The 23,521-nt window shown below is 38.2% G+C and overlaps 1 protein-coding gene across 1 annotated transcript; it reads left to right on the forward strand.

The window, feature by feature from the left end:
• Positions 1-16,032: 16,032 nt before the first annotated feature.
• On the forward strand, positions 16,033-23,235 carry FGF20 (fibroblast growth factor 20). Its single transcript, XM_047857185.1, has 3 exons — positions 16,033-16,318; positions 21,747-21,850; positions 22,990-23,235. Exons 1-3 carry the CDS (start codon positions 16,033-16,035, stop codon positions 23,233-23,235), a joined length of 636 nt encoding a protein of 211 aa, XP_047713141.1.
• The last annotated feature ends 286 nt before the right edge of the window (positions 23,236-23,521 follow it).

The raw sequence follows: 23,521 nt of genomic DNA on the forward strand, positions 1-23,521 counted from the left end.
AGACACATAGAGAGATAGTAGTAAGGGGCCAAAGACTAAAACGTCTCCACATGTTTATCAACAGTGGCCTAGATATGGTTTCTATCTTTATTTTTTATTTTTATTATTTTTTGGATTTGGTTTTTAAAAGTGTGTTGTTTTCAAACACAACTGAATGCTATATAGCAGTGGAAATTACTGAGCGGCCACTACATGCATTCACATCGATGAGTTTCACAAACAGAAAGTTGAGTCAAAGAAGGTGAGCACAAATGATTCAAGTATATTATTCCATTTATAATGTTCAAAAACAATACCAATATATACATATACATACATACACACACGTGGTATGGGAAATCATGATAGTGGTTTCCTCTGATGCAGAGTAGTAACTAGAAAATGGCTAAGTGGGATTCTGGAGTTCTGTTCATATTTTATTTCTTGATCTTGATGCAGAGTAGACAGTGTTTTCACCCTGAAAATTCATAAATCTGTCTACTTATAATTTGTATATACTTTTAATGTGTCTTATACTTCAATGAAAAGTTTATATGAAATAAAAAAGTAGATTTTCTTCCTAATGCTCTCACATGAATGTGTTATATACTAGAGGACTGGCTCAATTATGAAGAGTTGATTGAAGAGTTGGAAATTAATGGAAAAGGTAGATAATTTTGATATAGCCTGAAGAGATTTAACCAAGGAGTATCTTACTAAAAGGCTTTTAGTGCCTGAAAACCTTTAAGAAGATGCTCAGTAGATATTTTCCTTATTTGCTAAGAAAATACCAAAACAAGAACTTTAAGCCACAACTCAGTGTTTTACCTTCTTTGACTTATAACACTTTCTCCTGTACAATGTCCATATGGACAGACCCAGTAGGTATCTGGTGGTACAACCACTATATACCCTTGTCTCTGGCTCTGATCCCAAACTGTCAGGTGTTGGATGGGAAATCGCTGAAAGGGCAGATAACCAAACAGAAGGGCAGCCTTCAGAACAGATGGGAAGATCAACACCAAGAGGGGACCATCAGAGAAATCAAATATAGCATAAAGTAAGTCCATATACATACATACAGAAGCTTAGTGAGATGGCAAACAAGTTTCATTTCTTGCCAAAGCCAATCGATTGGTATTGCTTATGCAGAACACTGTGCTGAGCAAAATTTTCAGATCAGGGCCAGAATTCACAGGAAGAAGTACGTTGGTAAATGAATATGTCTGTGAAAAGCAGGCTATCAGATTGGGCTGAGCTGTGTTATGGGACCACCTTGGTTTCCTTGCAACTCTCTAATCAGAGAAGACAGTGTAAATAATAGAACAGAAAAAGTGGAAAATGTTTAAATGTTTCTGTAATATGCATGTGAACATTTTCTATTTGCCCTTGAAAGATTTAGCAGACTGAAAAGAATGTAGAGATAGATTGATCTGGAAAGTTTGTAAACTTATAAAGTTCTTAGGGGTAGGCTGGGGAGTACCGACTGGAAACTGTCAAAAGAAATCTGATCTAGAAACCCCCCAATACAAAGTAAATAACAGCAGAATGTTTCTAGCTGAACATAGGAGGGTGTTCAGACGTTGTGAACTTAAAGCCTCCTTCTAAACTCCCATAGCCAGGCCTGAAACATTTCTGTAAAATCTTAAACCTTAAAAACCACTAAAATGTCTGTAGTTTTAACTTTTTTCTGATGAAGAAATTGAGAGGCTGTCAGTTAAAGAATCTGCTCTGGGTCACACAACCAGGACTTGCACCTTGATATTCTGCCCTACATCTATATAGTTTCTATACTGGAATCAGAAACAGAATTTGAAACAGTTTATTTTTTTTAAGGCACATTAACTTGCAAGAAATACAAAGAAATGTCACTAGCTCAAATAAAGACATATTTTTAGGATAAAATCATATCGCCCCAGGGAAAAGTGGTACTGAGTCTCAGGAAGTATGGTAACTAGATCAGCTCTAGAGACCTATGTAGTGAGACCTATGTGGTCCACTGCTATGAACATGAGTAGTACATTGTCATAAAGAATTTCCACTATACACATAGAAAGATATAATAGCTATAGAAAAATAATAGGGGAGTGATAAGTGTTTAGTACTTGTTACCTTTGATTTAATACAATGTATCTAACTGTAAGTTTATATATTTTAATTTTTAATAATGTCTCAACCTCTAACAACTGGCTCACTAAATTCCCGAAAATTTAATAATCAGTTCTATCAAACTGGATAGTTCTATCAAGCTGGATTCGGCACACTAGTAGTGGGCACCTGATGATGGCCACATCCGTTAGAGTGTTTGGGAGTTTTGAAGACCGATGTTTCACACAGAAGGAAACACCATGAATAGGACATAAGACTAAGCCAAAGAAAGAAAAAAAAAAGGTTAGAATTAAAAATTTACCTTTAGCCACAAACAGCAAATTAATTGACCCATGTTTTAGCCAGTAGGGGTTAACAAATTTCCTTCCCTTCTTGGGGTTATTAATTGGTTTCAGTCAACCTATATAAAGATATTACTATGGAATTATTTTTACTCTTTCCAGTTAATTATATTTGCTGTTCCAAAGACTTGAAGTTGAAGAATCATCCCGGGTCTGGATGGCAACAACTGACTACCCAGAACCAGCTGGAGACTACTTTTCTTTTTTAAATTGAATATAATTGACACACAACGTTCCATTAGTTTCAGTATACAACATAGTGATTGGACAAGTCTGTACGCTATGCTGCGCCCATCACAAGTGTAGCAACCATCTGTCACATCCAATGCTATGCCATTGACTGTATTTTCTATGCTGTACCTCTTAGCTCCATGACTTATTTATTCCATAACTAAAAACCTGTCTCTCTGCCCCCATTTGCCAATTTTGCCCATCCCCCCTCCCTGCCCCTCTGGCAACCGTCAGATTATTTGGGTGGAGGTTACTCTTTGTTCTTTTTTGGAAGGGAGGAGGTGGAGACCACTCTTGAGCCCGAGTCTGCAACTCTCCAGTTAAAAAGCTGTGCATTTAACAGCTGATACCCAATAAGAATCAGCTCTGATCTTACCAGCTAATTAGATTTTGCTTTATGTTAATGTTAATCTTCAGGTTTGATCAAAATATATTATTTCAAATTTACAATACAGTAATATAATGCATCTAAAGAATACCTAATTTTATTGCACTTAAAATTTATATTTTGTCCACAGGAAGGTAGTGATACTTAAGTAAAGTAATCAAGTGATTTAGGTCACCATGCAATATCTTTTTCTGTTAAAATAAATCAGTGTGCCTCAAACACTGGAGACTGATCTAAAAACTAAAAGTCTGAAAATATGGGTGTTCATAAGTTCCTTGGCAACTGAAGCATATCAAAACTCTTGCCCTTTGGAAAGGATTGCAATTTTTTCAAGATTGTTGCAGACATTCTGTTCAGGAACCTGTAAACCTCAGACCACCACATCAAGGGAAATGAAATGAACTTTTCACTTGATGATAAGACTTTGTAGAAAACCACTCAATGAGCTGCTCTAACATCATCATGCAGGTGCATGGGTCTCCTTCAACAAATTATTCCAGATTAAGTAGGTCTGTTCCTCCATCCTTCCAGTGTCATGTAAGGAAACCATATTTGATTAGAATTTTATTGTGTGTGGTATTTGTTTCAGGGCATATGCTTTGATCAAAACCTATGTAATGGAGACCTGTGTTCTATGATATCTAGAATTAATCATTGACCTCTTGGCTATGGCTAACTATAATAATTACATGGACTTATTAAACATCTATGTGCCTGTGAAGAGTGTGTCCCTAGAGTGAATTTTAAATAAAGAGAAACATCAAATGATGATGACAACGGTGTGTGAAACTCAAGGTCATTATCCAACCCATGCACTTTTTCAGACTGAAAATGAACCATATGAAGAAGAAGGATGAACTAAAAGTCAGGGTAATAGAGCAACTCGTCATTAAGTCTTTTAAAAGTGAAAACAAATGAGAAATGAATTTCAGAACATTTTGTGAATGCTCTTTTCTTCTTATTTCCAAGTCTGCAGATGAAAATTAATTTTCTTCTAACCTTTCTCTGATAACTATGAAGGACTCCTATGACATCCAGCTAGAAAAGGCCATGTTGAAACATGAAACTAGAGCTTTGGAAGAGAGGTCTTAAAGGTGGTAACTGACCATGACACAGCTTTGCATTGAAATTTAGTTGAGCTTTAAATGTGATATTAATTAAAAAAAATCATACTTTGAAAGACAGTTTACATATGCTATAAGTGGATTATGTTAGAGACAAAAATAGTAAGTCACATATAATGGGAACTTGCAGATACATCTACAGAAATTATGTTTAAGGGAATTTCAGAAGTTGGAATCTCACGTATACAGAAAAATATCGTTATCTACATATTTCTTTTGATAAAATGTCAGTGTTTGAGTTTCATCATTAGAACCTTTCTTATCATCTTTGAAGTTCTGGTTTCAAGAAAAGGAGAATTAAAAAATTTTTTTTTAATGTTTATTTATTTTTGACAGAGAGAGAGAGAGAGAGACAGAGCATGAGCAGGGAAGGGGCAGAGAGAGAGGGAGACACAGAATCTGAAGCAGGCTCCAGACTCTGAGCTGTCAGCACAGAGCCCGATGCAGGGCTCAAACCCACAGACCATGAGATCATGACCTGAGCTGGAGTGAGACGCTCAACTGACTGAGCCACCCAAGCGCCCCAAAAAGAGAATTTAATGATTTAAAGAGAGGGGCATCTGGATGACTCAGTCAGTTAAGCATCTGACTTTGGCTCAGGTCATGATTTCACGGTTCGGTTCGTGAGTTGGAGCCCTTGTTGGGCTCTGAGCCTGGATCTTGCTTCAGATTCTGTGTCTTCTCTCTCTTCTCATGCTCTGTCTCTATCTCTCAAAAATAAGTAAACGTTAAAAATTTTTTTCAATGATTTGAAGAGAGAGGTTTGTGAAAATTAATCTTTACAGCAAAGCTACTGAATTTTCTTTTTCAATTAAATTTTACCTTGAAATTTGGATAACAATCATAAAATGTTAGATTGAATGGGACCGTAGAGATAATTTAGTCTAAGGCCTGAGTGTTAGAGAGGAGGAAATTGTTTGGGTCGTGCCTTACTGGGACATATTTCCGGATCTGGCTTCTGTCTGCTTCTCCTCCTTTCTTTGGCATTTCCTAACAGGACTCTGCTTAGGTGTAACTTCTTCTAAATGCTTCCCAGTTCCAAGGCCAGTTTAGCCTAACCTGCTATGTGCTTTCAACGAAGTACTCTGAACTTCCTCCTCATAGTATCACTGTTATACTGTTCTCCTTTACTTGTTTACATCAGCCAGCTAGACCATAAGCAGCAGGAAGATAGAGATTGGGTTTTGCCTTTTACCAAACACAGACAGTACCTGTTGTGTAGTAAGAACTTATATATTTTTTGGGTGCCTAGGTGGCTCAGTTGGTTAAGCGTCCAACTCTTGACTTTGGCTCAGCTCATGATTCCGGGGTCGCGGGATCAAGCCTCAGGCTGCTTGGGATTCCCTCTCTCCCTTTCCCTCTGCCCCTTTCATGCTCATGCTCTATCTTAAAATAAACACACTTAGAAAAAGAACATATATTTTTTAATGAAAGACAAATACTTGTTTTTATAAAATTACAAAAAAATCCATGCAAATTTAACATGAATAGAGGTGCTTTCTTTAGGATAATAAAGAATAAAGGTATGAATTAAATTATTGGTGCGGGCGCCTGGGTGGTTCAGTTGGTTAAGCGTCTGACTCTTGATTACGGTTCAGGTCATGATCCCAGGGTCATGGGATCCCTCAGTGTGGAGGCTTCTCGGGATCCTCTCTCTTTCTCCTTCTGCCCTCTCCTCTGCTTGCATTCTCTCTCTCTCTCTCTCTCTCTCTCTCTCTCTCTCTCTCAAATTAAAAAAAAAAAAAGTAAAAAAAATTATTGGTCACATTCAGAAAAACAGGCCAATAAACTAGGTTCAATGATTGTCCTGAAAAAAACATTCCAATTGTTACAGCTCATTAGTATTTACACTGATAACTTTGAGGAAATAGTCGTCGATCTGAGTTTACTGAAGTCAATCATAAAAGGCTGCGGTCCGAACTTTTCATCTCTTATGTCCAAAACCCAGAGGGAGGCTATTTGCTGCTGTGATCATGTGTTTTGGGTGTAGATTCTGACACACGCAGGTTTAAGGGTGTTAAAATTCTCAAAGAACTGCTGTTCTTACTTGTCTGGTATGACAGCAACCTACTCGCAACGTAGTCGTTCCTTGCCATTTACTCGACTCCGCTCCCTGTCCTTGAACTCCTTCTCAATTTCATCGCCGGCTAGAAACTTATAGCCTTGTTCGCAAGAATAGCCGGAGTCAAATAGTTTCAGCGTCAACACTTCACGGGTTCTTGACAGCTGTACAGTATGTGCTGAGCTGCATTTTATTCCTGCTAAGATTACTGACACCTTCACAGTTTTTCTGTGGTTTTTTTTTTTGTTTTTGTTTTTTATCTTCGCCAATGACACGCTCGTTATAATTGTGCCGTTTTCTGTTTCCATTTTTTGGAAGGGAGACTTGCAGGAGGAATTTACCAACAGTATGACTAGAGGCTGAAGTGAAACTTGGCAGCATTCATTCTTGTCTATCAAGGTCCCTGTTGGCCTTACCAAGGGTCTCGCAGCGTGTGTACCCACACCGTCCTCTAGTGGCTGACCCCATGGGAGACCAGCTGCCTCTCTGCCACTGTAGTGAGAACGGTCCTTTCCCTCAGGGCATGGGTTATGAGCAGAGATTATTATTTCTTAGGATAAAGAATATTTCTCCTAGCGTGCTCATGTTTTCTAACAGCGAAATTAAATTTTACACCATTGAATATACATTCTATGACTTAGAAACTCTCAGGGGAAAATATAAAAATCAATTAAAACATCTAAGCAAGTCCTTCATGTTTTATGGAGAAATCTTCAGGTGTATATTTCCATCAACCAATAGATATTTATCAAGTCTAAAAAAATATGCCAGGTGCTTTTGTAGGGGCTTGATATACGTTAATGAACAAAAGAGACAAAGATCCCTGCCTGCAGGGACCATACATTCTAGGATGAGGACCACGGTCAGGAATGTGTTTCCCTTTGGATTGACATTCAAACCAGATTGCATGTAAATGTGACGTATTTCAATAGCTGTACTACTGGGACCTGTATTCTTGGCATTCAGTAATGTAATTGAGGTTTGCCTTGTCTTCTCTAACACGCCTTCAGGGCAGGGTGGAGGTAGCTGGCAACATGTCACCTGCACAGCTGTTACCAGAAGCATCGCTAGCCTCCCATGTGCTAACTAACGCTGCGCAGAGTGACCGTTCTAGAAAGTTATTTACGTCTTCCTAAATTGTGTGCCAAAATGTCACAAGTGCCTTTGAGCCCTCACTCCTCTCCCCTTCTCCCCATTCTCCTCTCTACTCCAGCACTTACTTAGCTCCAGTCCTCTGAGCAGTTTTTGCTTGCGGCAAGGCTCCAGTTCTGCACAAACAGGACTGGTTATCGGAGGCCTCTAATTAGAGGAGAAAAATGGGTAAATAAAGCTTCGGTTACTCTTATCATATTACTTTGCTGGAAAGATATGAAATTTCAAGTTAGTTTAATTAATCACTTTTCCATTTTCTGTTGTTTCAAAAAGAATGTAATTCATCCATATTATTGATGTTACAATAAGTTAAACTCTTGTATCTCCATGCTTGTAGTGGTGTGTTTTATTTCTAACTCATTCTAAGGAGAGACAATGAACAAACTCATTAATTATTTAAATCTATCAACTTCCTGAATTTTATGAATAGATTCTTTATTTGGAAGAGTGTCATTTTAAAAAAATCAGATTTTTGATGGTAATTTTATGCCCTCAAAAAATGCAATTCATTTGAATACTGATGATTTGATTTTTACTTATTATAATAATAATATTCTTTTGGTGTTCATGTGCATTATGTTTCAGTAGGACAAAACATGTTCTATTTAAAATATTGTTTCTTTACTTTGAAAATGGAGAAATGAAAAACAAAGAGGCTTAGTGGCATCTGTGGATACATTCATAGTTAGGAGGTAATAAGCAATGGAAAAAAAAGCAACTATCATCGTTTTTCTTAATCCACTCTGTAATTGCTGATTCTGGGAGGAACCAAATAAAGTAACGTGTACGAGTGATGATGTCAACTTGTATCACATTTTTTTTTTTAAAATCAGGTATATTTCAGTTGCTCCAGAGAATCGACTTCTTTTACATACTTGGGTATTTGCAGCAGGTTGGGTCGGAACAGCGTTGGAAATAGATGTGAACCATTTTAATTTTAATTAGGGTTTCTCCATTAACGAGGTGGCATTTTCCTGAAAGCAATCTTTCCTCATCTGCAAAATGAAGGTGTTTGGTTGAGGTGAGTTGGCAATTTCCTTCCATGACATGAAAAATAGGAAATACTTTCACACTATAATTTTATGATATATTCAAATGATGACAGAAGATCACATGACATGTGAAAAAATTATGTATATTTTGCCAGATGCCGTGAAATAGGCTACTTCCAAGTGGCCCCAAACCCAGGGAAAACTGGCGATGATTGTTGTCATTAAAACGATCACTTACTGGGGTGCCTGAGTGGCTCAGTTTGTTAAGGATCCGACTTAGGCTCAGGCCGTGATCTCAGGACTTGTCAGTTCGAAACCCACAACCGGCTCTGTGCTGCCAGCTTGGAGCCTGGAGCCTGCTTTGGATTCTGTGTCCCTCTCTCGCTGCCCCTTCCCCAGTTGTGCGCGCGCGCGCTCTCTCTCTCTCTCAAAGATAAAAAAAATTTTAAAAATTTAAAAAATAATAATCACTTAGATGCTGTAGCACTAATGGATTTTCATACACATAGGATTCCGACAATACTTCTGCAAGTTGGATAGAACATATGTTATTAGTCCAATTTTATAGAGGAAAAAATTGAGCTCATGGACTCCAGTGATGTAACTTTCTCAAGGTCTCATAACCATTCAGTGGCAATAGCTTGCTTGTATCTAGAAAAGTGAGTAAGGAAAGAAAAAAAATACAAGGGAAAAATCAAGCTGTGTTGTTAATTTCTCGTTACTCTCTGAGATGGGTAAAGTGGGAGGGGGGCTGGATTAGAGTAGTTGATGCTCCCAAAACAAGTAGGCAACAACAAAGATGTTCAATTTGTGTCAAAATTTTATTCCGCTTAAATTTGGTCCCCAAAATTATGTGATTTCATGGTCAGCTAATTTTCCTTTTTCCATGTGTGGTCAATATTGTTCACAGAAAATATCAAACCTGTTCTGGTCCAGATTTAGGATTTTGTGCAGACTGAAACTCTTTTATGCAAATAGCCCAGGAATTCTGGTTTTATGTCAGTTATCTTACATAATACCTGTTGAATTTACATTTTTCTTTCCTATAATTAAAGTGCTTCTAATATCTGAGATGTGATCTTTCAAAACCTACATTAAAAATTTTTTGTTGATGTAATTTCATACTTACAGAAAAGTTACAAGTGGCCCTCTGTTCACATTCTTTGTTGACATTTCACTCCACCTGATTTGTTATCTATTCTCTTATTCTGTTTATGATTGCATATATAATTTTTTCTGAACCACTGGAGAATAATTTTGCAGACATCATGCCCCTTTATCCATAACGTTCTATTTTGGATTCCCTAAGACTTTTCCTTATATAACCACAGTACACTGGCAAAATCAGGAAATTTAATGTAGATACAAAACTATTATTTAACTCATAATCCATATTAAAATTTTACCAGTTGTTTCAATAATGTCCCCTATAGTTTTATTTTTTTCTGGTTCACACTCCATCCCAGGATCATACGACACATTTAGGTTTCACATCTGTTTAGTTTCCTTTAGTATGGAGCAGTTCCTCAACCTTTCTTTGTGTTTCTTAATTTTGACATTTTAGAAGCATGTAGGCCAGTTGTTTCACAGAATGTACCTCAATTGGGGTTTATCTGATGTTTCCTCATGAGTAGATTATGCATTTTTGACGGGAACACCAAATAAATGACATCGTATCCTTCCCTAAGATATTGAGAGGCACATGGCACTGGTTTGTCCCATTATCGTTATTTACTTTTATGATGTGGTTAAAATAGTATTCACTAGATTAATCCACGAGAAGTTACTGTTTTCTCTTTGTGATCGAGAAACAATTTTTGAGGGAGTACTTGAGATTATGTAAATAGTCTCTTCTTCATCTAACTTTTACCCCCTAGTTTTAGCATGCATTGATGATATCACTGGATTAGCAATGATCCTATGAAGGACTGCAAAATGGCCATTTTGTAGTTCCATCATTCCTTCAGTATTTATTAGTTGATATTCTTCCATAAGGAAAAGTTCTCCACAATTCATGACAGATACACTTGATAAGTTGGAATTCATTAAAATTAAAACCTTCTGCTCTGTGAAGGACAATGTTAAGAGAAGGAGAAGACAAGACACAGACTGAGAGAAGATATTTGTGGAAGACACATCTGATAAATGGCTATTATCCAAAATATGTAAAGAACTCTTAAAATTCAACAACAAGAAAACAAATAACCAGATTTAAAAATGTGCCACAGGCTTTCACAGATACCTCACATATGGCAAATAAGCATATAAAAAGATGCTTCGCATCATATGTCATTAGGGAATCACAAATTAAGATGAAATATTATTACATACCGATTAAAACAGTCAAATATAAAAACTCTGACAACATCTAATGCTGGTGAGAATGTGCAGCAAATAGGAACCCTCATTCAGTACTGGAGGGAATCCAAAATTGTACACCTACTTTGGAAGACATTTGGCATTTTCTTGCAAAACTAAACATAGTCTAACATACAATCCAGAGGTCACACTCCTTGATATTTACCCAAAGGAGTTGAAAAGTCATGTCCACACAAAAGTATGCACACAGATGCTTATAGATGCTTTACTCATAGTTGACAAAACTTGGAAGCAACCAGGAAAACCTTTACTGGGTGAATGGATAAATAAACTGTGGTATATCCAGACAATGAAATAGCATTCAGTACTAAGGGGTAATAAGCTATAAAAGCCGTAAATAGACATAGAGGAATCAGTCTTAAGTGTATATTACTAAGTGAAAGAAGGCAATCTGAAAAGGCTACATACTGTATGATACAAAGTACATGACACTCTGGAAAGGGCAAAACTATGAAGACAGTAAAAAGAGCAGTGGTGCCAGGAGTTGGAAGGGGAGGAAGGATGAGTGAGTGAACACAGAAGGTTTTTCGGGCAGTAGACCTACTCCGTATGATAGCATAGTGATGGGTACATATCGTTATACACTTGCCTAGGCCCATGAACACAATATACAACACACCAAAAGTGAACCCTAATGCAAACTATGACCTTTAGGTGATAATGACCTGTCAGTATAGGTCCATCAATTGTAATAAATATACCACTCTGGTGGAAGATGTGAAATCTCTAATCTCTACTCTTATTTGCTGTGAACCTAAAACTGCTCTTAAAAAATAGTCTTAAGAAAGAAAGAGAGCTGCCCCAGTCCTGGGACCAGACATTTTCCCTGGGTCATTTTAATGGAAGATTAAATCAAGAAACTAAGATCTAGACATGTGCTCATGTGAGACATGTGCTCATTTGCCTCTGGTGTATCTTTGCATCTAGGCCTCTTTAGTTGTCAGGATGGAGGTACACATTGACACACACACACACACACACACACACGCACACGCGCACACACACACGCCCCACATGCTGATACTGATCACTGCAATTCCAATTCATTACTACAGGATTCATTCTAGTCTTGTCTGTTTTCATATTTGTATCTCCATTCTCTGTGAAACACCGAAGTCTCATCGTCAACATATTTACTCATTTGTTCGATCTTACAAAACAGTAATCTAACCTCTACAACTAAGAAAAACAGTCTTAGTAACTGAAATTTAATATTTGTTCATGTATTTTTCTTTTGGTCTTTAGACCTTGGTTATTTGGTCAAAGAATTCTATTTGAAAATTACTGAGTGTTTTTTAACTGATCATACTCCTTTTTGTGTCACTTGAATTCACTTAGGTCATTTGTTGCTGGTTTTGTTCCCTGCCCCCACCTCTTGATTCTTTTTAATTTTATTTCACCTAAAAAAAAATTGAAAACATATTTCTGCAAAAGTCAAAGCTCTATGAAAAGTTGCTCTCAAAGAAGTGTCACTCCCTCATGTCTTCTAATCCATTCACATCCATCCCAGATAATGAATGAACAAGGTAACCAATTTCATTAGTTTCTGGTTTGTCTATCCTATGTTTAACTTTGAAAAAAAACAAAAAGAAAGGCATATGCATGTTTCTTACACTATATTTAAAGCGTGCAAAAGCTTTGCTCTTTTCATTAATAATATCATCTTTCTGATTCTTTTCCCGGCTGTACAATGCTCCATTGTATGAATGTACCGTAATTTATTCATTTGGTGTCCTGCGTATGGAAATTTATGCTGTTGCCAATATTTTGTAATTACAAATAATAAATAATGTTAGGCAAACATACTTTTATTTTATTGAGGGTGTAAGTCAAGACTTTTAAATCCGTTTTTTTTTCTTTCTCTCAAGTTAAACACATGTAGAAGTATCAAAAGCCATTGACTTCTTTTTCGTGTGTTAAAAACAAAGATTCATGACAATATGCTTGCTGAAAAGCTATATAGGAATTATATGGCCTGGAAAACTGTAACTACATTTTGTGGAAGTAGAAATTGTACCACATATTTGTATAACAGCAAGGCAAGTGTGGTCTCTAGGAAGTATAGGTGAAGTTGATTAGATTGCAGTGTATACTTAAAAGTTGAATAATGCACTCTTGTAAAACACTCTTCAAAATTATTTAACTTCCCATGATATCATCACAGCATGTGCAAAAAAAAAAAAAACTTTAGTGTTATCTTTTCCTGTCACATGACTAGTACAAACAAAAGAAATCCTTATCTTTTTGTTTCTATTCTGGCCCTTTATAAAATGGCATTAAGCACCATTCAAAACTTACACATTAAAGGTTTGGTTTGGGGGAAAAAAGACTTATTATGTATTTCAAACAAATCACATTTGCTATATTATGAAGCAAACATTTTCCCAACAACTGAAAAGTCTAGCATCTTAGATGCACAGAAAACTATAGTTTTAAAACCACATTCCCATAGCAACCCTAGGCATAGTGAATGAGGCAGGAGTTATATTATACTTCCTTTACAAAGCTGAAACAGGGGCATTTAGAGAGTTTAAAGAAATTACCCTGAGATGTAGGACTCTGGACTAAATCCGGAGCTAGAATCCAGGACATTTTTGTTTTTCTTTATAAAGTGGGATGTGTTGATCTCATTATTGTGAGGGTTATTGTGGTGATCAGTTAAGGTAATGCACTTGAAAAAGCTCAAGTTGTACAGAGAAGGTAACTCTATTATTAGAGTATTGGGGCTTTTGGTGACCATGTGTAAAATTTCCTGATATTAATATCTAGAAGTAATACAAGAGACTTAACCAGTCTAAGGGCTATAGATCATACAGCAGGGCTTAAAGTGTTCATGTGGGGAAATAGTTCAAAGACTGAACAGGTACCTCAAGGAGCAGGTGACGATGCTAGATATCCATTGCGGAATAATTAACACTATTGGATGTTGTACAGAACTTAGACCTTGAAACAAACCTCATTAAAAGGCACCTGATCTTAGTTTTAAAACCTTTAAGTATCTCCTCTTTAAAAGTAATCAATGTATGCGCTGGCTACTTTAGTTATCCCGCTATGAGATTCACACAACTTTGATCTAACTTTCTTTGATTTAACACTGCAATTAAGAAGATTTGGTTCAAAGTAAAAGCTCATTGGTTGATGTTTTACACTGATGTGATAATGTTTACACAGATGTGCTTTGAAATCTTGCTTATGGTGGATTTGGGGGTCCTACTACAAGACAGACTGCTGTTATCTGAAAGGTGAAATAATACGACATTTACCTGGTACAACCTTTAAAACAGACTTAGAATATACATTTCTAGAGTGATTTTTCTGTTTATTGTTTTTAGCTAGTGTTTTTGTTTTATTTCATATCTATCAACAGTAAATCACTTGCTTTAAGGATTCTTTTATAACTTGGTTGCACAAGGGTAAGTACTTAGGGCTGCAGTGATGAAAAGGTGTAACTTTACCTACTTTAAAGCACCTGCCAGTTAATTAGCAAAAAACCCTTCCGAGCAAATAAAATAAAGCAGTCACATCCATTTGTGCTCCCAGGTTCAGGCTTTTGCTGAACAGACTGTGAAATAAGACTGAAAAATGAATCTTTAGTGATTTCCTAAAACTTTTTGCTTAGGGGGAACATAAATCTGCCAAATGATTCTCAACTCTTTTGCCACTGAAAAATTTTAATGGGAAGATCTTGAATTTCACTAGTGGTACAAAACCAAAGTTTTAAGGTTTACATGGATAAGTATTCATCTCCTTCACTTCAGTGACTTTTTAGTTTACAAATACACACAGGCATTCTTACATTTTTACCAGTAACTTCTCCTGTCTCAAAAACACGTCGAGAATCAACACTATCGACTCATTTTTATAATTAAAATATGAACAACAACAACAACAACAACAACAAAATCTAACCTTAAAGAAAATGCAACTAAAAAGAACAGGGAAATGCTCTTAGATTGGATAAGGGCCCCAGAGGCCACTCATCATTTATGGCACTACTCATTTTCTATTTGTGGCAAATATAAGAATGTAAACCATCTTTTTTCAACGTATTTGGGTTTACCCTTAATCCCTACATTCCTGTTTATACTATGTTATTTTATTGTGTTGATGAAAAGCCCATGACCTTAGCACACAATTTAAAACTTCCATGTAGATATAAGGCAATCTTGGTTAGATCATGTACTATCTGAGAAAAGATAAACATTAAAGCGAACCTGGGAAGGGGGGGGGGTGTATGTGTTCCTAACCTAACCTTGATTATGTAAAGAAAATCCCCCATCTAAATGATAAAAGAAAAAAGTAATGCTTGTACATTTTATTAGTGTTTTAAAATTAGTGAGTTAAACTGTCAAAGCTTTGATTTTCCTTTCATGTGTGTCTGGGCAGGCCTAAGCCTCAGGTAACGCCCTTTTTCCTTCTCTGTCTCTTACTTTTCTTTGCACCTGTCCACTGCAGGCTCCCAGCAGCTCCCAAGGAGTCCAATTCTCCTCCTCTTCTCCCCTTTTTCCTCCTCCTACCCATCCCCTCCTCCACCCCCTCCTCCCGCCTCCTCCACCTCCCTCCCCCTTCCCCTTCTTCTATATACCTGCCAAGCTGGGCTCCTTTTTAGCAGCCATCTATCACTGCAAAGGAGTTCACATCAAAGGCGGTTGCACAGCAGTAGCTGAACGGCATCACGGTTGTTCCAAAGACAACCCCAAAGAGGGGCCTTAGTTGCGCCTCCCCAAAGTTGCTGGCTAGCTTTGGCCCAGTGTGGGAATGGTTTTTGCGACAGCATGGATAGAGGACCGTCAAGGGCCCCTTTTGGTCACTTCCGAAGAGCAAAAACGTGTCGAGAGGAGGCCGGTTTAAGATTTCAAACAGCACCTCCCCAGCGCGCATGAAAGGACTTGATTAGCATATGTCAAGAGGACCCGCATATATACTCGGTGTGTATGTACACAGGACTCTGATCTGATCAGTTGGCGGAGTTGGAGCTTCAGCCCCCGGTCCCAGCCCCAGGCCCAGCCCGGTATTGGCAGCGGCAGCTATAGATGTTTCTGCAAAGCCAGCAGCCGGCTCCCACCCGCCCAAGGAGAGAAGATCGCTCCAAGACAGTGAAAACTCCCCTGCTATCTCAGTGCAAAGTCCAGTCAGCGACCTCACAGGAGTAACCGGGCCTTTTTGCGCTTGTTTTGCTATATTTTTCCTCCAGTCACTCCCCCATCCCCGCTACATTTTTTTTCTGGGGGGTCTTTTGTCTTCCGGATCGTCCGCCTCTCCCTCAGGCCCCTCCATGGCTCCCCTAGCCGAAGTCGGGGGTTTCCTCGGCGGCCTGGAGGGCTTGGGCCAGCAGGTGGGCTCGCACTTCCTGCTGCCTCCAGCAGGGGAGCGGCCGCCTCTGCTGGGCGAGCGCCGCGGCGCGGCGGAGAGGGGCGCCCGCGGCGGGCCGGGGGCCGCGGAGCTGGCGCACCTGCACGGCATCCTGCGCCGCCGGCAGCTCTACTGCCGCACGGGCTTCCACCTGCAGATCTTGCCCGACGGCAGCGTGCAGGGCACCCGGCAGGACCACAGCCTCTTCGGTACGTACCGGCTCCCCAGCACCCCCGAGCCAGCCCGTGCGGAGGGAGCCCGCGGACCCTATCCGGTGCAAGGTGCGGGCTGGGGCTGAAGGGCGGGCCAGCGCGGGGACAGGGAGGACTTTTCTCCCGCAGGGCTGCAGCTCCAGACGCCGGGGGCGGGAGGGGAAGGGGTGGGTGCTCCGCCCGCACCTTGCGGCCCTGCCCTTTTCTGCTGCCTGGGGCGAGGCCAGGACTCGGAATCACGTCTCCCTCGCTCGTCTCACCTCGCAGGCAGTTTTTAGTTTTGTTTTTTAAATCTGTTTTGGTTTCTCCTGCTTCTTCTCACATTGCCTCCAGCACCATTTACTTAACAAAAATTAACATCCGAAGCTGTCTGCTTCTTTAAACATGCCCCCGCGGTTACGGGGTGGATAGTGACTTCATGGCTACTGCTCAGAGGGTCGCTCCTATGCAGGGTGGGAGCATTTACCGTAAATGTTCACCCGAAGAGGTAGGTGACAGATTCACATCCAGTGAGCGTCCCTGCTGTAAGGCTCACCTGCCTGCAATTCTTTGAGCTCTTGAAAGTTCTGTTTGGGAGAGAAAAGGGGGAGGTCGGGGGGCGGGTGGGGGGGAGCCTATCCGGCTACTGAGCATGCCCAGTTGCTCAGCCAAGCTCCTCTAGAAATTGTGAAACCCGAAAGCAAAGATCTTCGTATTGACTATATGGAAGAGGAAATGGGGAAGCGAAAGAGGATATGGGTGGGAACACACAGGGACGTGTTTCAGAATACCTCCGGCAGTGCCTGGGAACAGAAAGGGTTAAAATAAACAGGAGAAGGATCCCTATGACACCAGATTGGGAAATCCTATGGTCTCTATTGTTAATTACCCCCTAACTAGCTGTAGAGCTAGCAAGTGCCTTCAACAGCCTGAGCCTTAATTTTCTTTTTTTCTGTACAATGATGGGCTTAAATTAGGTGATGACTTTTAAGGTGCTTCCAGGTTCTAACATCTCAGGATCTTCCCCCCCTTGCGGGGGTTTTCATTATATTAGAGTTAACCCGGTAGCATTCTCAAAGGATTCTTGGTCATCAAACTTGGGACATCCCTGGAGAGATTTATTGTAGTTTTAAGAGATAGGGTTTACTTGTCAGCAGCAATGTGAAAGGGCCCAACATCTGTCTTCCTTTCTCTTCCTTAGCGCACTGAGGGCTCTTTGAGAATCTCATGTCTGAATGGCCCTCTCTTGTCCTCTTCCCCTTGTTCTTATACTCTCATCCCTTTCTTGACTTGCAGTACTCATTAAAACTCTGGAGAAGTGTAAATCTCAGTTTCAGGGGCATTTGTAACTCTAGATGTAGAAATGAGCATGTGGTGGTCATTTGGTAGCACTTAAAGGCTTAGAAAATTAACTTTTTAAAACCCATATGTTTGCAGCTTCCACTGATCTCTTCCAAATTCCCATTGACTATGAGTCAAGAGTGTCATGACCTACTGGCCAACCTTGGGGTCACTTTTAGAAAGTGGTTTCTAAATGGAGGAGGCTGAGATTCTGATTCTAAAGAACTCTGCTGACATCAGGTGGCTCAGTTTTCTTCAAGAATTATGGCACTCCTTTTATTACAGAAAGATTTTCTGGCTACTAGAAAGATTTAGAAAGGGACACAAGGGTGGTAAGGACTAAGAGTAGAGGAGCTAGAAGTTAGGTTTAGACTTAACCCCTACCCCTTGTGATACACAGTACAGCCTTGGAAATTCAGCTTTTAAGACACTTGAGGTTCTTTTTTTTTTTTTTTGAAATTTATTGTCAAATTGGTTTCCATTACAACACCCAGTGCTCATCCCAAAAGGTGCCCTCCTTAATACCCATCACCCACCCTCCCCTCCCTCCCACCCCCCATCAACCCTCAGTTTGTTCTCAGTTTTTAAGAGTCTCTTATGCTTTGGCTCTCTCCCACTAAGACACTTGAGATTCAACTGTGGCCTCCAAAGACACCACTTGCTTTTTTCATTTTGTGACTCTTAATAAGACTACAGGAAGATATACAATTCTATGGGAAGAGATTATAAATATTTCTAGGCTTGATGACATTCATCAAACTGGTGTTTAAATCTCTTCCTTAAGAAAAGAATATTGTATGCCAGAATTCCTATCTTGCTAGAACATTTTTCTTTTGCTAAATTTTTGCATAAGCATTTAGTAATTGCAAAAATAGGACTTGGACCGATTTTGTAATAGTTCAAGTCACTCTATGGTAGGAGGCTATGTATCGGAACAAAATATTTACTGTTACACAAAGGGAAAAGAACGCAGATTAGTTTTCATAGCCTAAAGGAGGTGTGAACAGCCTCTACCATTCATTACAGTGCATCCTAGTGGCCTTGAATCACTAACACATCATAATTTACTGCAAGGGGGAGTATGGGTGAGAAGAAAGTTTATGTTTAGCCTGTATAACATCATATGCTTCTCTCTGTATTTGCCTTCTTTTACTAGTGCTTCAATGATTAATTATGAAATTATTTTGCTGTTTTTCTTTTAAACTCATTAATGTGTCATCAAAGTGAGAATTTTGAAGCAGCTTGAGAATGGCTATTGGTGATGCTAAATAACATGTTTGATAGTTTATACTAATTAGCCCGTGAATGATTAAATGAAAAACTCAGAATCCTGTATTTAAAATTTCAAAACCACATCAATAGAAGCTAAGCAAAAAGGTCTCAGTGAGGTTAATATAATTTCCTATCTGAGTTCTCTCTATATTTATAATACAGTTTTTCTGCACAGTAGTACAGTAGGAAGATTTTACCTAATATGTAAACATGAAATCATTGCTTAAAAAAAAAAGTTTAACCTGAGATCAAACATATTCCTTTAAAGGCTTTTCCTTTATTCTCCCCTATTCTCCATAGATCTGTCTGATGTGGTTGCATTGTGGGTTGACTCACCTGTTTATTATGATTTTTAAAAAGGCTGGCTTTGAAAATGATACCAGAAAGACAAAGTACCTCCAAGTCTTTTTATGGGACACTGGGCATTAGAAAATCTATCTAAAATCTGTGATTACCTCTTAAGGAAGGTTTTTCATGTCTACTCTTTGTTAAGGAATTAGCTTAGTTGCCACCTCATATTATAAATAAGAAAGACTTGTCACATCTCATTTAAGAATCAAGTGATTACAAATTACTGTGTGGTATACTATTTCCTCAAGGAGAAAAAGGATCAGAATTTAAAAGTGTGGCTAAAATCTATAAGAGGAGCACAACAACCACATAACCTTGTTCCCATAAATCTCTGTGAACCATTGCAAAATTATTAATGCCTGGTTATGGATGAAGTTTTAGATGTTGTTTAATCAAGTTGAAACCACTGAATGCCATTGTTCTAAAGAGATATGTGATTTCTTGTCTTTCTACAACTACATTGTTTTGGACAAGATAGCATTATCTTAAAATGAGAAATGGAGTCGAGGTGGTTTACCATTTGGTTTTGCAAGACAAAAATGGATACTTTATAAGACCTGTTATATAATTGGTTTATATGGAAACGAAACTTATATTTTATTGTACTTGAAAACTGGTTCTATTATACATCCTAATCGTTTAATCAGTTCCTGTTCTCTGAAAGACAAGAGCATCTTAATGTAAATGAGATACTTGAAGAGAATTAAGTTACATGTGAGGCATAGTACGCTTTTCCACTTGAATTTAAAATTCAATACAATTTCAAGTAATTATACATTTGTAAGTTTATCCTGGATGAAATGCTGTTAATATATCTTCTTCTACTGATCATGTTTTGGGTTTGTATTTTTTTTCTAATAGAAATCACTCAATGGGGCGCCTGGGTGGCTCAGTCACTTAGTAGTGTATTTAGTAGTGTATTGTTGCTGTAAGATCCTTGATAGCTCTAGTGTTCTCCGTGATCTACTACTAGTTTGAGAGACCTCATTTGAGCTCTTAGGAATCTGTGTTTAGAGCTTAAGAATCTATGTTTCTGCCAAAGAATGAATTAGGCTGTAAACAGCATAGAACCCTCTGTATAACCAAATAGCCAGATTTTGTACTTTCCCTTGGCCTTGGGAACATCAAGTGTCCAAACAGGAACTTGTTCAATAAATCAAGATATGACATAAGAGCAAGAATCGGGCTAACTAGTGCACATTTATGCTGTTTGTAGAGCTGAAGAGGTGGTAAAGGAGCAGGGGTAGAAAGCTATCTCGGAAGGCAGTTCCAAGCACAGAAAGTATGTCTGTATATCCTTTCAGCAAAGAGTCAAAAGAACAAGACAAAGGAATTAGTCCAAGGGTTAGTGTATACAGAGAAAAGGAGCAATGCACAGGGAAGCATTAATTTTTTTTATGATGGCATATCAGTGTATTAAGTGGAGAGTTTTTGATCCTAGTTTATCTATTGATAAAGAAAAATAATTTTAGAAAGTTAGCAAAAATAGCAAAAAATCTACTTGCATGCTAAAATCTTGGTATTTGGCTATCACGTTTAATGAATTATAAAGTCCCTTTACTTCTTTGAACTATCAATTTTATTTTTAAGAACCATGTAACAGGAGACAGCACACTACGTAATCTATGAAGTTTTGAAATCACTGTATCATCCTGGAGTAGAAACATTGGATTAGGGCTCAGAACGATGTGAGTTCATGTGTTTACTTCTACTAATTCCAAATGTCATATTCTAGGGCAAGTCAATAAACCTTTTTTGTGCCTCAGTTTCTTTATATGTAAAAATGGGGATAATATTATCTTACATACCTAGCTTAGTGAATTGTTTTTTTTTTTTTTTTGAAGACCAGGGAGAAAATATAAGTAGAAGTCCTTTATAAACTATAAAACACTAACATACCCATACAAGGTGTGCTGGTTGCTGCCATTAGAAAAAGATTGACTTGAGTCATGGTTAGCAAAACCAAAACAAAACAATTAATACAACATGGTTATAATTGACTAATGGAATCACAAAGGACTAAGAATACCTCTATTATATACTAATTTATGATAATAATAGTTTCCACTTGTTAAATGCCTAAATGTGTTAGTCCATACGACTCTCCTGGAAAGATGCATTTCATCCATTTTGTCTATGAGGAAACTGAAACATCAAAGAAGATTTACGACTTGCGTATTCAGACTAGCCAGTAAGTTACTGTAAAATTTTGTTACTGTACATTTTACAGTAAGCTCTGAAGGTCAATCTGGTTTAAGGTTTTATACCTTTAACATTATACCCTGATGGACAATTTTTCCTTTTTAGCTTTTTTTTCCATCTGTAAAATGGGAGGATCATCATCATAAGACAGTTAAATAGCACTTTTCAGCCTATAAAGGACTTTCACCTACATTACTATATTTAGCAATACCAATCTACTCTTTTCAGTAGTCATATGTTCATTAATAAATACAAGTCATTATTTTGTTTATAAATTCAGGTATCCTGGAATTCATCAGTGTGGCGGTGGGACTGGTCAGTATTAGAGGTGTGGACAGTGGTCTTTACCTTGGAATGAATGACAAAGGAGAACTCTATGGCTCAGTACGTATTTTAAAAACATTATTATAATTCTTAAAGTTAAGGCTATTCATTTTTGTTCAGTAAAATACCTACCAACAATGCATGTCAGAAGAAATATATAAAATATACACTTGTAGAAATTAAACATCTGCATCCTGATTAATTTCCATGTGTCGGGACAGTAGTATCTACTCAATTTCAGTTTTTAAACCCCAAACAATTATTGCTTTCAGTTTGCTAGTTCTTTCTGCCCATTATCCTGGGTCTTTCTACTTCCCTCTGTATTTTGATTATTCCTGCTAGAGACAGAGAAAAATGTCATTTTCTTCTGGCCATGTTAAATTCTTTTCACCTTTATATTTTATTTAATGTAAATTTTCTCCACCCATGATCATCTTCCATAGCTAAATATATATCTTGCTGACCTTCACATATAGGAAATGAGTGAATGAAGTCTTAGGATAATGTAAGCAACAACAGAAAATGGCAGCCATACTTGACCATGTCTGCAGTCTTGATAATTACAAGAGCCACGATTCAAAAAGCGACTGTGGTCTCTCCCTTAGGATAACATATAGTCTGTTTTGAAAAGGCAAGAAATCACTGGACATTTACTACATTTACCTAATAGTAACATCTAGATCAAAGTTAATGATGGAGAATGTATCGTCAAACAATTAGTAAATACATAAAGGGGAAGATCCATGATTTGGAATGATGCTTTTGAATTAGGACTTTGGATGTTAACAAGATCTTGAAAGATTTCAGAATGATAGTGGAAACTTGCTATGTAGAACTTTGGCATCTAACAACAGAGCAAGATAAGCTACAGGCCTGTTTGGTGGGGATGGTGGTAGGAGGGAGATACAATGGAGCATGGGAAGTTCTCGATATTTATTGAGTGTCTGGAAATAAAATTGAGAATTGATATTTCACTGGAAGTTCTTTGAACTAGGCTTCTGGGAGGCTTAGCAGACTGGGAGAAAGAATTCCAGACACATAAGAACTAAAACAAAATAAAGCAAAACCAGCTCCTCCGTTTTTCTTCTTCGACAAAGATGTTGTTAGAGGCAAAGGAGTGAAAATAGAGCGATGAGACTTTGCTAAGGAAATTCTCTCAAAGGTGTTTTTTTTAATGGTAGTTACTTTCTCTCTTATAGGAGAAATTGACTTCTGAATGCATCTTTAGGGAGCAATTTGAAGAGAACTGGTATAATACCTACTCATCCAACATATATAAACACGGAGACACTGGCCGCAGGTACTTTGTAGCGCTTAACAAAGACGGAACCGCGAGAGACGGTGCCAGGTCCAAAAGACATCAGAAATTTACACACTTCCTGCCCAGACCAGTGGATCCGGAAAGAGTGCCTGAATTGTACAAGGACATACTGATGTACAGTTGAAGCGTGATAGTGTCTTTACCGAAGAACCAAACTACGACCATTCTTTCTTGTTACAGTTCGCACCGTGAAATAACCCAGGAAGACCCTCAGAATGTTTTCTGGCGAGAGACTGACTTTGGAAAGGATATTGAGAACGGACAAAAAATAACCCCCACATGTTGACTTGAAGCAGATCAAGACCTCTTTTTATACGTGGATTAAGTTCCCTTAGGTACACTGGGTCAGTCCTTACTGGAAAATTGAAGCTGAAAATCTGTTAAACTGTGGATAATGGGAACCCCACCTA

The sequence above is a fragment of the Prionailurus viverrinus genome, chromosome B1 (genome assembly GCF_022837055.1).
Source record: "Prionailurus viverrinus isolate Anna chromosome B1, UM_Priviv_1.0, whole genome shotgun sequence".
In the NCBI taxonomy this organism is placed as follows: domain Eukaryota; kingdom Metazoa; phylum Chordata; class Mammalia; order Carnivora; family Felidae; genus Prionailurus; species Prionailurus viverrinus.